Source organism: Pholis gunnellus (assembly GCF_910591455.1).
Source record: "Pholis gunnellus genome assembly, chromosome: 23".
Taxonomy (NCBI): Eukaryota; Metazoa; Chordata; class Actinopteri; order Perciformes; family Pholidae; genus Pholis; species Pholis gunnellus.
In genome coordinates this window covers 4536579-4549680 of record NC_136550.1, presented here as the reverse complement: position 1 = coordinate 4549680, position 13102 = coordinate 4536579, and the positions used below count along the sequence as shown (strand labels likewise).

Below are 13102 nucleotides of genomic sequence, written 5' to 3'. Positions count from 1 at the left end.
CCCAAACTGTGCATCTTTATGCAAGTATTGCACTGCAAAGTCTTTACTTTAAAATAGTGTGTTTACAGTATTTACACATGTAAATGAAGGTTTCATAAAGATGTGTCGATAGGTAAATTAGAGGCAAACTGTAAATATATGCACTCACAGTTCAATAATAACATAGTAAATGTAGCCATCTACAATGTATTTCTGACCTAATACAGTAACTGTCACGCTACTGCACTTCTCTCCTCCATCCACAGAGGGCGCTATAACCAAACCTTCCCCTCCGTGAGGCCCTTCTTCTCTCCTCTCCTCAGCCTGGACTCAAAACACCGGGGGGAGGAACTTTGAGCTCTACATGGTGCACTAGCGCTAGTTAGCAGCCAGCTAGCTGTTTTCTGTATTATTTTCCCCCACATTTGTGTGTGTGTTGTTTCATATGCAGAGAGATGTGGTTTATTTATTTACTCAGCTGGCTGTCGCTAGTCATCCAGATATCCTTCGTCACTCTAGCAATAGGTAAGTGCATGCTGGGAAATCCCTGCAAGTGCTAGCTAGCTGCTGATAGCTTGCTAATGCTAGCGGACCAAATCAGCAGGTGAAGTAGCGCTATGTAACAGTAACGGGGCTCCGTTTCACAAAGCAGCGACTCTACTAGCTTTGACCAATGTGTTAATAATAAAATGCAGCAGTAATTTTGTCTCAGGAATAAGTAATACGAGTGTTAGTCCACCGAAGTGCTGATAGCATGTTTTGCTAGCTAGCTATATAGCACTGGCAGTTATGTGCAACGACTACAAGATGCTGTTGAGATTATTGTACTCTTAAAATATGATGACGTTACGCATCTTCCGGCTGTATAGCATTAAGTAAAAGTACAATAAGGCATTATGGTTAGAATTTAGCATTTCTGGATTTTAAGTAGTTTTCTTGAGACACTGCTATGTTTGCTAATACTGAGCTAGCATTCTCTCTCTCTCTCTCTGTCTCTGTCTCTCTCTCTCTCTCTCTCTCTGTCTCTCTCTCTCGCTCTTCTTATCGATTCAAACTGGAATTAATCAATCAGTTAATGCCTCAGCAAATAACTTTAGTTTGGTCACAATGTCTGTTACAAGCAGTACCAACTGCTCCAAAACTTGTAGTTTCGTAGGAGCCACGTTGTCAGTTAGTCACCTGGCCACGTAAACACACCTGCTGCAGCTGTCAGGTGTGGCTGTTGACTGTCAAGCCTCAGCTGTCAGTGTCACACTCACTGCTTGTCAGACGACTGGATCAAGGAACAACCATGTCCATGTTTGCTGAGCTGAATCGGCCTGCAAACACAAACCACATTAGATGAAATGATGGCACCACTTTCTAATAAGGCAAACTGGACGTATCTGCATAAATCAAACATCTACCAATGCTTTATAAATTGGTTACAGCATGACTAAAGAATCACATCAGTCCATCGCAAAGAGCATCTGTTTATTACAAACTTATTAACAGTAATACGGCACATTTAGCTTCTCTGAAAATGAGATATTTTAGAGCAGTTAATCAATGGATTACCGGCTTTTATTACCAACGACTGCCTTATTTAGTAGCTTTCCTCATAAGCTGCTTTTGTAACATTGCAACCATGTGACACTGTTATCAAAACTAGGTGAAAGAGCACGTGTGACCCGTGAGTGCCTTACTTTATACATCATGCCGTATCTTTCCACCTCTTATCGATAGATATGATTACGGTTAAAAGAAAAAAGCACTTGAAACAGAAATGCGTTCAAAAGAGCGAGGCAGTTTGCTGTCGCTCTTCTTCTTCTCTATTTTTGGAAAGTGTAGATTGACTTTGCGCGATGACGCTCTCAGACTCTCCCATGAGCCTCTGCTCTGGGAGCTGTCACCTGGCGTACATGTTTTGTCATGTACAGTCTTTTTGGGCCTTGAATCGCTGGTCCGACTCACACTGTTCTTCATTTATTCTTTGATCTCTACCTAAAGATTTGAAGAAAGTTGTGTTGATATTCGTCAAAGTAAGCTATAATAGTGTTCTGTTTGGGCCATTTGTGGTACTAAAAGTGGTACCACTATCCTCTTAGTAATAAACATAACGAAGCGCAATGTCCGGCATATTCTGGAATAGAAATTGTCTCTACCACACTATCGAAATTAACAAATCGCTTTTTTTGACCTGTAAATATATGTTGATTTCCAGCAAAAGTGGTGGATAAAGTTGATACATTTACCAGTGTGATTTGACAAAGAATGGCGTCTGTGTTTTTGTTGTTGTTCCTGTTTGGTTAGTTAATTCTAACATTGTTTTCGTTCCTCGCCCAGCTGCTGGCCTGTACTACTTGGCAGAACTAATAGAAGAATACACAGTAGCCACCAGTCGAATAATAAAGTACATGATAATGGTGAGTAAGCGGATATAGACTGACTGTTTTGAAGAGCACTCTGTAGCAAACGACGCCTGTGATCTGATTCCCTGTCTGTGTGAACGTGCTCAGTTCTCCACAGGTGTGCTGGCGAGTCTCTATCTCTTTGAAGGCTTCCCCATGCTGATGGTCGGACTCGGCCTCTTCACCAACTTGGTGTACTTCGGCCTCCTGCAGACGTTCCCTTACATCCTGCTGAGCTCCCCGAACTTCATCCTCTCCTGCGGTCAGTCAGTATGACGCACGTGTTTAATTATTCTTCTTCTGTTTGACTTTTTCCAACGTTTGTTTCTTCTCCCTCTTCTTCACTCTCCAGTGTTGGTGGTGGTGAACCATTATATGGCCTTCCAGTACTTTGCACAAGAGTATTATCCATTCTCGGAGGTAATGTCATCGCCGATTTATGACTTCATGCACCGACACCGGAAAGATTTTCTGCCATTTGAATTCCTCCTGTGCTTCGTTTGGCATCAAGGTGCTGGCGTACTTCACCATCTGCCTGTGGGTGATCCCCTTCGGCTTCTTTGTGTCACTGTCGGCGGGGGAAAACGTGCTTCCGTCCACCATGCAACAAGGAGGTGAGCGTTGTTTTGTCTCTTCAGAACATATTTATAAAGTTTAAAGTACATTGTAATTTGATCTTTATCGTAAGCACAGGTTCTAAATACATTTATCTTACATTGTTGCCAGTCTTTCCTGTTTTTGATACATTTCCTATCTTCCAGGTGTTGGTACAGAATTAAAAAAACAACCGTATAACGCCGTTTCTTTCCTTTTTAGACGATGTGGTGTCTAATTACTTCACCAAGGGCAAGAGGGGGAAGAGGTCCGGGATCCTCCTCGTGTTCTCTTTCCTCAAGGAGGCAGTGCTGCCCAGCCGACAGAAAATGTACTGAGGAGCTCAAACTCGGGGGTTGGAGGTCAAGGGGGTGGGGGGGGTTGGCGTGTGAGTGAGAGTGTTGGAGATTAAGGGGGGAAGCAGGAAGGACTTTGGACATTTGTTTCTGGATGGGACTAAAAACGAAACAGTGGAAGAAGAGCAGATCAAGAAGTCGGACCAATGAACAGAGCAGAGCTCACTGCTGGACACGGGCCACGTTCGTCTCTCTTTGTTTTTCTGTCCGTCTGTCTTTACTGCGAACATCATCTCCTAGAGGCCTCTTTGTAGGGATCTTTCCTATCGTCACGTTGGACTCTTCCATCTTTTTAAGCTTTGGTATTTAATTTCGTACGTCCAAAGTCAACCACCATCTACCCGTTGGGACTTTGGCAGATGAGTCATTATAATTTTTTTTTTCTTTTCGGGGTTACGAGATCTGCCGTCATTTAGACGACGTACGACTAGTGAGCACTTTGATGAAGAAGGTCAGAGACCACAGAACTTTTAAAGATGACTTTAAAGCAGAGAGTTCAGTCTGACGGCTTCAGATCGATGGAGACGTTTTAATTACGAGACGTGATATAAATGCCCTGTCGCATCACACCCACGTAAAGGGGTTTAAAAAGCTCTTACTTTTATAATTGAAACGCCCTTAAATGAAAGTGACGTCTCCCGGTCCGGATCATTTACACGCGTCCACACAAAACGATCCGCTACGTTGAGACGTTTGTGTTTCTTGTCTCTACAGAGGAGTCATTAATCACCAGACACTGTAGTCTGCAACCTGGCTGGACTGGTTTAACATAAATCACAGTAAAAACAAACAGCATTTTTGTACATTGATCGTTGAGTTTTCACCCGACGTCAGACGACTAGAAAACACTCGTGAAGATCGAGCCTGTGCGATGACTCTGGTAAGCGTTCGTGTGTCGGGGGACAAAAGCTGCTCAAAGTGGTTTGATGAAAGCGCTATTAAAGAGGCCGAAAATTCTTTTTACCAATTACGGAGTGCAGTTCTTTGTAGGCTGGTATGCACACAAATGTTTAATAAAAGATGTTGTCGGAATAAATGGTTCTTTTCACAGGTTGGTGTTCAAGGAAATAAAGGCAAAAATAGATGGACTCATCCTCGTCATTTCCACTTAAATCACTTTAATTCACCCATTTAATGTTTAATTTATATTTTTCAGTACAATGGATTTTTTGTTTTTGTCCAACCCTGAACTCCACACCATCGTTCGTGTGTGTGTGTGTGTGTGTGTGTGTGTGTGTGTGTGTGTGTTAGACAGCCATAGTTGGATGGCTTTATGTTATTTAAGTCCCATGTGGCTGGCTCACACCAGGTTGAGGCTGTGGTGACCCCCCCCCCCCCCCCCCCCCCCCCCCCCCCCCCCAACTGAGGTGTGAAGTAAAGGGAAGAAAAAGACAAAACTGCGACGCACACAGACACACCTCAAGCTGACAGGCCACAGCTCGCAGTCACAACCATGCTGCTGACAAGCCCTCACCTGGATCCCCGAGTCAGATCCCCGGGGGGACCAGTGAAAGTGCAGGGATCCATCTGAGACAGGTGACCCAGTTCACTGAGGTTTTCTCACCTCTCACTCACCCCTCACTCACCCCTCCGCTCATGTGGCATTTTTCATTGTCTTGGCGCGGCAGAACCTTTACTAAAGTATAATCCTGGAATTGCAATACTTAATGTTAATTTCCTCAATTGTATATAGAAAAAACATCAGGGCTTCCCACAAGGTAAAAAAAAAATACATGACATATTTCAACAGCAGAGTTTTAATTCATTTCTTACACACATCTACTAATTCCAGGTCTCAAGAGTGCGATGATCAGTAGTGTCCGGGCTCCAGCACTTCAGCCAGGTGCATGGCCACCTCTGTCCAGGGGGAGGTGCTCCGCCCCTGTGGGTATCCTCTGTGCTGGACCTCCACAATGTCCTGTGGCTCAAAGCACCGAGGGGAGGCGATCCTGGATGGGAAGGCTCTGGGGAACAACACCCTCTCGAGGACATCCAGAGGCACGTCCGGGGCGGCGTGACCCTCGCCGTCCCACTTGGTTGTGTACTGAGGCCGCCTGCCGCCACCGCCGTCCCTCCACACCGTGACTTGGTCCCGCAGGTCCGGCTCTCGCTTCTCCGGCTGCAGGCCCGTGAAGACGGTCCAGGGTCTGGAGGATGAGGCTGGAGGTTGCTTAGTGGAGGTGCTCTGGTCCTCCGGAGGACCTTCCGTCTGCTGCTTCAATGGCTGCTTGGCTCGTTCTGGATGAGAAGCGTTCTGGTCCGATGCGAGGCACTGGGTGTGGTACTGACTCGCCAAGACTCTGGGGGATAAATCCTTTAGGAGGGGAAAACCTTTTTTGTTCGCCCACTCTGCCGTCTTCTCATCTACAAGCGTCTGAAAATGGACACGCAGAGGGTGTGATCAGTTCCTTAGATATGTTACACACTGTTGAAGTATACATTTTATAGATAATTAAGTAACATTTGATAAACAGAATACCCCAAAACTGTTTTGATGTGAATGCTTCTCTGATTCTGTCACAGTTTTGGGGTTCATTTATGTTGGATGATTGGATTTCCACAAGATACAAACTAACCTTTTTATTGAGATCATTCATTTTGACCACATCCACGAGATCGCTGTACAAAGTTTGGACCAGCTTCCTCTCCTGCATTTCTTTCTTTTTGTCCTCCTGCCACATGCAGTTTTTCAGATACCTACACAGAAACACACAAGAAGTCTTGACAATTGTAACCGAAACGGCCTCACAGAACCTTCATTTCCGTGCGAACTGTTCTTTCAGCTCGTTACCTTGCCACCTTCCTGCGGCACCAGATGCGGGCCAGATCCAGAGGAGTGTGTCCCATGCCGTCCTGGGCCAACACATCTGCTCCGGCCCGCATCAGGGTCTTTGTGCAGTCCAGGAGGCCTTCGGAGGCGGCCAGGTGCAGCGGGGTCGTCCCTGAATCTGTGGTACTGATAATAACAGAAATAAATATAGTTGAAAAAACTCAGCTTGTTGCTGATATCATCATCATCACCATTTCTTTTGTCATAATTATCATCATTACCATCATTATCCCTTCCAACAGCAGCTATAAACTTTCACCATCATCTCACTGTAATCATAGTTTCACTGTTGCTCTCTGCGGTTTTTATTCTAAGCTTCTCTTTTTATCCCGCTTTACTTTGGTGATGCCACTGGATACCAGCTGACAGAATCTATAAACGAACCCATAATAGAAAATGCAGCTGCCTAAAGTAAAAAAACATGCACAGAGCAACTGTTCACAAAATCGAAGGCCCTTACGCGTTGACGTCGGCCCCGTGCTCCAGCAGGTATGTGAGGCAGGAGGAGGGGTTGGCTGAGCTCCGGGACGACAGCACCATGTGAACAGGCCGGCGACCCTGGAGATCGCTGCGGTCGACCCACACCTGCCCGGACTCCACCAGGAGCCGCACCTTAGCCAGCTGGCCGTAAAGGCAGGCCACGTGGAGCTCCGACAGACCCTGGAGGACGAAACACAAGTTATGTGCGCTTTCTCACTGGCATGGCTTACTGGGATAGCTACATACTATATACTCCACTTTTGACCTTTATTTGTGTACACATGTGGTGGCTATAGTATGTGTGGTGGCTTATGTTTAGATACTTTAATCTATCAATACACTCCCTTCTGCACTATACTCTTTATGCCACAGGTGTGGACAACCGTCTACAGTGTATCTGTCACCATACTGTAATGTTAATGAGCCTACCTGTCTGTCCACGCTGTCGTCCAGCTTTTCTGGCCTCTCGACGACAACAGCTGGAAACATGTGCCCGTGCGTAAGTGTCCTGCTAAATGAAACCACAGAGACACCACGGTTGTAAATGCTGCTCAAAGCAGTTCACGGTAGCTTGACTGGTGTATCAAAGTTTAGCTCTATAGGCTGTAGCCAAAGACAAAAACGTAAACCTTTCATTTACCAATTTTTACATCCTCCACGTCTCCGTTTTCCAGATTTGTTGACAGGTTCCGTGATTGCCGTGGAAACATGGTAACCAGGAAACGAGCCCTGGTTTGCAACAACTCTCATCTCTCATTTTAAATAGTATGATGCATTACTGATAGCCATAGACTGTATAATAGCCCGTCATATTCAAACTGAGGCATAACTTGGCCTAATCCTTTTAAAAAAAAATTGTTTTATGTCTCAATAAAAAGCCCGGAGGCGAAGCTAGCGCCACGTGCCGGCATCAGGGGGAAAAAAGTGTGTTTTTCGTGGTACTGAGTCATTTATAAATTAATATAATTATGGATGAATGCACAACTTTGAGGCGGGGACGAAGTGCCCACTGTGGGGAGAGCAACAACACGCATGCGCAGAAGAGCTGATTGCTGAACAGCTTTTGTTTTTGCCAACCACACGTGTGTTATTCGGAGCTGATGCTACCTGGTCAACAACGAGCTTTCATGATCTCTATTGACAGCGCATACTTACCAGAGAGTTGGAGGAGAACAGGTAATGTGTTCATATTTGAAATGTGAAATTGCATATTATGTAAAATAATGTCATTTTCCGGTTTTGCATCCGTCCAAAAAGTTGTTCCACCTAAACACGTCACTGAAAAGGCCCCTATAGCTCTCTAATAGGGACTTTCCACCAGCATATTTAGTAACAAAGGCAGATATTACTGTTGAGTCATGGTTGAGCGCCTCCAATACTGTTTATTTGGTGTCCACAAACAGCAAGTTGGAATTTCATTTTAAAGTGTATTCAAAAGAAGTGACCTCTCGTTTGACTAATTTAGCAAACGGGCTGCAGGTGTTCAAATAGAAATGTGGGAGAAACCTCCTGCATGAATACAGCCTTCATTAGCATGCAGTTGTTGGCTGCTGTGTCCGGCATATCCAGCAACACCTGTTGGGTCTGAGTTAATGTAATGGCTTGTGACAGATAAGGGCAGATGAGTGGCTGCAGGCACGACAGAAATGGATACTTCCATCCTCCCGTGCAGTGAGTCCACAGCTGTCTCCTCATATACAGCCCCTCAGTGCGTTCGTATTGACCGTGCATTAAGGATTGGAAGCTCACACTTGGCCTGAGATAAGCAGATCAATCCTGCCAATACTGTGGAGTGCCAGTTTGTTCCACTGCACCCCGGACCTGCTGCCACGCTGGAGGCCGATATGAATTTAAAGAGTTATGTTCTCCATGTCTCTGCGGGGCCGAGGGATCGATGGGCTCGCCGTGCAGCAGGGCCTCACCGATCACCGCTATTGACCACTTGACCCTGAGTGAGTGTACGCACATCTGTCCTGTGGAGATCAATGAGTGTCACGGCAGAAATACTATAGTATGGGTTTACAGTATTTACTTCTTGAGCGAATGAGACTAGTGGGAATTAAGGGGATTCAAAAGATTACAAATCAGCCAGGCTCACATAAATGTACTTTATCTAGAAATCCTTTATTTAGTTAATGTCCAATGCAATTAAAACAGCATGCCAAACAAGGCAGCTGTACATTTCCATTGGGTTCTTCTATTTGTGACTAACGTTGTTTAATTATCTGTCGTTCTCCGTCACTCAAAGCTGTCGAGGTCCAGCGGAGGGTCAAGGACGGTGCCGTGGACCCCTGACTCTCTGCTGTGAGCTCCAACCCCCCCAGAGCCTTCGCCTTTATCACAACACAGCCACACTCTGCTACTTTGATGACACACGCATGTGTGTGTGTGTGTGTGCAGAAAGAGTGAGTACAAGTAAACCGTTTGTGTGTGTGTGTATATGTGCACATGAATGTGTATACGGTCCTTGTGTGTGTGTGTGTATGTGAGTGTATATGGGTTAATCGTGAGTGCACGGCCCCGCTGCGGCTTCCTTTGACCTCGGTCACATGTCATGGAGGTTGTCCAGAGCCTTCGGGGTAGAGCTCTTTCATGTTTGACTTTCAGCACAAGTCCCTGGACGACGACCCCCGACGTGACCTCTTTCTTCTGACAATTGAGTGAGTGTGTGTGTGTGTGTGTGTGTGTGTGTTTGATTGTCCATGTTCTGTCATATTCAGTCTGTATGCTTGTGTAGGCTCCTTAATCTTAAAAGCTTTCTTTTATGCATTTTTTTTTGTTAATCTTTTTCATGCTAAGGGGAATTTATTCCGACATGAAAGCACATTAGGGATGGACTGATATGAACACATATTTTCAGACCAAGTACAAGTACTTTACGTTTGAGTACTTGATGGTAGCAAGTACGGATATGAGTGCTTAATAATGCCAATGACTTTTAAAAACATATTTTATTTTCATCAGCTGTTCCTCACTGACTGGAACATAAAATGTGATGCTTTTGCTGACATTTTAACATTCAACTTTGTGTTTTCATGATACACACAGAGCATAGTTTTCAATAGGGAAGTTAATAATAAACCATTTAGCAGTTAAAGAAATATTGAAAATTGAAAAAAGCTGCGCAAAGCTGGAGCGGTCTATCACTTAAAGGAGAATAGTTGGTCCAGCCGTTCACATGTCGCGTTTTAAAGCCCTCAAATTCATTGCTTTCAATGTAGACGCAGCTTTTAATAAATCTATCTCGCTCACTGCTTTCAAATAATACAGTAAAACCCGTATGTGTGTGTGTGTGTGTGCATGCATTAGTTACAGCACATCCAGTTGGTGCAGAGCAGATTAGCAACGGGCCGATCGGAGTTATTTAAACCTGCTTAGGGCGAGGATGAAAGTGAGATCATGCGCCACAGCATCGCGACGGCCTCTCCCATTGGTCCGTCACATCATCCAATCACATCCCATCTGTTTTTATTTAACAGTGCACATGGAGAACAGCCTTTTTTCTTTCTATTTTTATCGTATTCTTTAAGATAAATTGGCATTTTATCATTGATTGATAGTAGTTTGTGCAGGTGGACACCCTCAGTTTGTTTGAAATCCAGCTGTCTTTTTAGGAACAGAAAACCTGGTGTGTAATAAGCTTTTTGTGGTTCAGCGCCGTGGAAAAGTTGTTTTCATTGAGTAGCAGCGTCAAGCAGAGACAAAAGTGAGAAAGTGAATTGAGAAGAGAAACGGAGAGAAGGAGAAGATGAGGAGTCGATACCGGAGCGAACACACAACCTTGATCTGCCTCCATATTTGATGAGCCACCTCACAGGGACCCTGTGCCCCCGGGGCCTCTGAACTCTGCTAGTGTAAGTGCGCTGATGTTCTCACTTTCCTCCTCCTCCCTCTCTCTCCTCTCATCCTCCTCCAGTCCTCCTCCTCTCTCTCTCTCCTCTTATCCTCCTCCGGTCCTCCTCCCTCTTTTGCTTCCCCATCCTTTTGCCTTTTACTCCATCCCTTAGCTCTCTCTCTCTCTCTCTCTCTCTCTCTCTCTCTCTCTCTCTCTCTCTCTCTCTCTCTCTCTCTCTCTCTCTCTCTCTCTCTCTCTCTCTCTCTCTCTCTCTCTCTCTCTCTCTCTGCCTCATGCTCAGCCAGGCGGCAGCGCGCTAATGCACCATGGCACATTCTGCAGCTTGGAGTCACAATGCGACCAGGCTTTGCGCAGTGACCGCACGGCGACCTCCCTCGGTATCGCTGCGCTGTACCAGGGCCTTGTTTAGGGCGGGGTTTGAGGTGATGGACGGGCGGGGGGTTTAGAGGAGGAGGAGGAGGAGGAGGATAAGAAGAAGCAGCAGGGTTCTGCCACTGATAGGTATGATCACATCAAACGACAGTGAGATGAATTCATTGCGAGTAGAGAAAAGGCTGAAGCGCCCTGAGATCACGCATCTTAAAGACATTTTTGTGCCACGCATGAATAATCAGTGTCAAACCAGAGGAGGTTTGAGGCCTCTTGTGACCAGATTAATGTATATGTGGTTCCTCATACGGCAGAAAGCACATATTTTTGCACCTGGCGATGACCCAACAGCTGAGCCGCTGCTGCCACTGGACATCTAGAGTCTCTCAACGATGATTGAAGGTGTTGCTCCTTCAATCACCGTTGAGAGAGGAGGAAGGAAGGAAGGTTTTTTCTCCAACCTCTCCTCTTCTTTCACGGGGCCGTGCTCTTTCATCCCCGAGGTCCCGAGAGACATCCCGCCATCACACCTTCCCATGATCCCGAGCTTCTTTTTTTTCTTCTTCCCACATCCCTTCAATCCTCACAGTTCAGCAAGAAACGACCAGAGGGAAGGAGAGAAGGAGATAAAAGGACTGAGATAGTGAGAAAATGCGAAAGAGGGAGGCCTTAAAGGTCAGCGTGTCGGAGGCGGAGGAGAAAGGATGAAAGACGGGAAAAGAGACAGAGAGAGTGTGTGTGTGTGTGTGTGTGTATATTGTTTGTATGTAAAAGCTCAAACAAGCTTATAGCAAACGTGTCCCGTTTTATTTATTTCTAGGTTGCGATAGCTCTGAAGAGGCAGCACGTTTCTCCTCAAAGCTGAAGGGGATTTAGTCCATCTGTGTGTTGTAACATCTTCCATCAAGGCCTGCTATTGGCTCTTCTCTATCATCAAGCTCCACTTCACTGTAATACGTCCACTAATCTTTAACAGTTGCTGAAATAACACAGACGCTTTGGGTTTAATGTGGTGGAGCTGCTCTTATTACAAGGGACAGTCTGTTTAGCGCTGGTTGCGTGCTGAGCAGCTATGAGCGTCCTGGAAAACGTAACTATTTGAACTTGACATACTTTATTACTACCTCCAGATCTAGAGAGTGAATCCTGTGAATTTGCCTGATCTCTCAAGAGAACGTGAGATGAGAATCTAGCTTCCACGATGCCTCGCCAACCAAAATTATGAGGAAAGATATTCATCGAGGACCTGTTTTATTATGCCGAAAACGAGATTTAAACTTAAAAAAAATACAAAAGTCAGTCACTTTCTCTAAATAACGTAGTATAATAAGTAATTTATGAATTTAGAAAGCTGCATTACTGCTCTAAATGAGCAAACCGACCAAGAACTCAAAACATTTTAGAAAAGAAAACTACAGATGAATTAACACACCTATCCTTTCTTAAGCGATCTGATGTTTTTCTCTTGTTATAACCTTTTAGGGGTAATATCAATCAAAGATGGCTGAAAGTCATCGGGCCACGGAAGGTGTGACACTACTTTGATGTCTTTTCATTCTTCCCCTACACCGACCTCCTGGACTTGGCCGTGACCTCGGAGTTTACTGGTTCAGCCGCTGTGTGAACTCGCACTCTGGTTGTGTGTAAAGCTGCAAAAAAAACCACTCAGCAACACCATTAACGAGGTCATGTTTCCAATGCATCCGCTCCTTTCCCTGTCAGGAGATTGCGCTGGAACAGCAGCGGCAGCGATCGCCGCTTCGCGCTATCGAACCCGCACATGAGCGTAAACGCAACCGCCACCGCGCACGCTACAACCAGTCCGTCCCCGTGTGTGCGCGAGCCGCATGTGCGTGCAGCTGCGTAGTGCGCGCTTTCCCCTTTTACAACGAATTGTGTGTTGCCACTGACGCCGTGACCCTTTCTAACATGGCGGGGCTCTGCTCTCTCTATCCAGGTCACGGAGCATTGGCTCGTCCCGGTTCATCAGCAGGGCAACGCTCCACAGAACCCATTGTTCTTGTGACACGCATCCAGATTATAATCATAAACAAAAAATGTGGTGCTGGTAGAGATAACATGACGTTAAAATGCAAATGCCATTTGGGACAATGATACCACAACAGCTTCGGGACAGTCGGCCACTTTATAATGTGTACACACACTCTGCTTAGACAAACATGATAGGACAGGAAGCGAAAGACACACACACACAGACCTGCACCCAGTGTAAATGATGTTTTTCGCC

General features: G+C 45.5%; 2 protein-coding genes across 2 annotated transcripts; one reads left to right on the top strand and one right to left on the bottom strand.

Moving 5' to 3' along the window:
* Positions 1 to 323: 323 nt before the first annotated feature.
* Positions 324 to 3336, top strand: tex261 (testis expressed 261). Its single transcript, XM_079184502.1, has 6 exons — positions 324 to 504; positions 2305 to 2384; positions 2478 to 2631; positions 2722 to 2789; positions 2881 to 2983; positions 3186 to 3336. Exons 1-6 carry the CDS (start codon positions 435 to 437, stop codon positions 3299 to 3301), a joined length of 591 nt encoding a protein of 196 aa, XP_079040628.1. The 5' UTR covers positions 324 to 434; the 3' UTR covers positions 3302 to 3336.
* A 1793-nt stretch (positions 3337 to 5129) lies between these two features.
* Positions 5130 to 7118, bottom strand: ankrd53 (ankyrin repeat domain 53; the record flags this gene model as incomplete). The annotated part of the gene is made up of 5 exons (XM_079184591.1): positions 5130 to 5693; positions 5896 to 6016; positions 6111 to 6275; positions 6610 to 6809; positions 7059 to 7118. The coding sequence occupies 5 exons, from the start codon at positions 7116 to 7118 to the stop codon at positions 5130 to 5132; spliced, it is 1110 nt and encodes a 369-aa protein (XP_079040717.1).
* Between the last annotated feature and the right edge of the window lie 5984 nt (positions 7119 to 13102).

Bases quoted from the DNA above. Each gene is read 5' to 3' on its own strand.
- tex261 (XM_079184502.1), top strand. From the start codon at position 435: ATGTGGTTTATTTATTTACTCAGCTGGCTGTCGCTAGTCATCCAGATA. The intron at 505-2,304 runs GTAAGTGCATGC...TTCCTCGCCCAG, and splicing joins CTTCGTCACTCTAGCAATAG to CTGCTGGCCTGTACTACTTG. The intron at 2,632-2,721 runs GTCAGTCAGTAT...TTCACTCTCCAG, and splicing joins GAACTTCATCCTCTCCTGCG to TGTTGGTGGTGGTGAACCAT.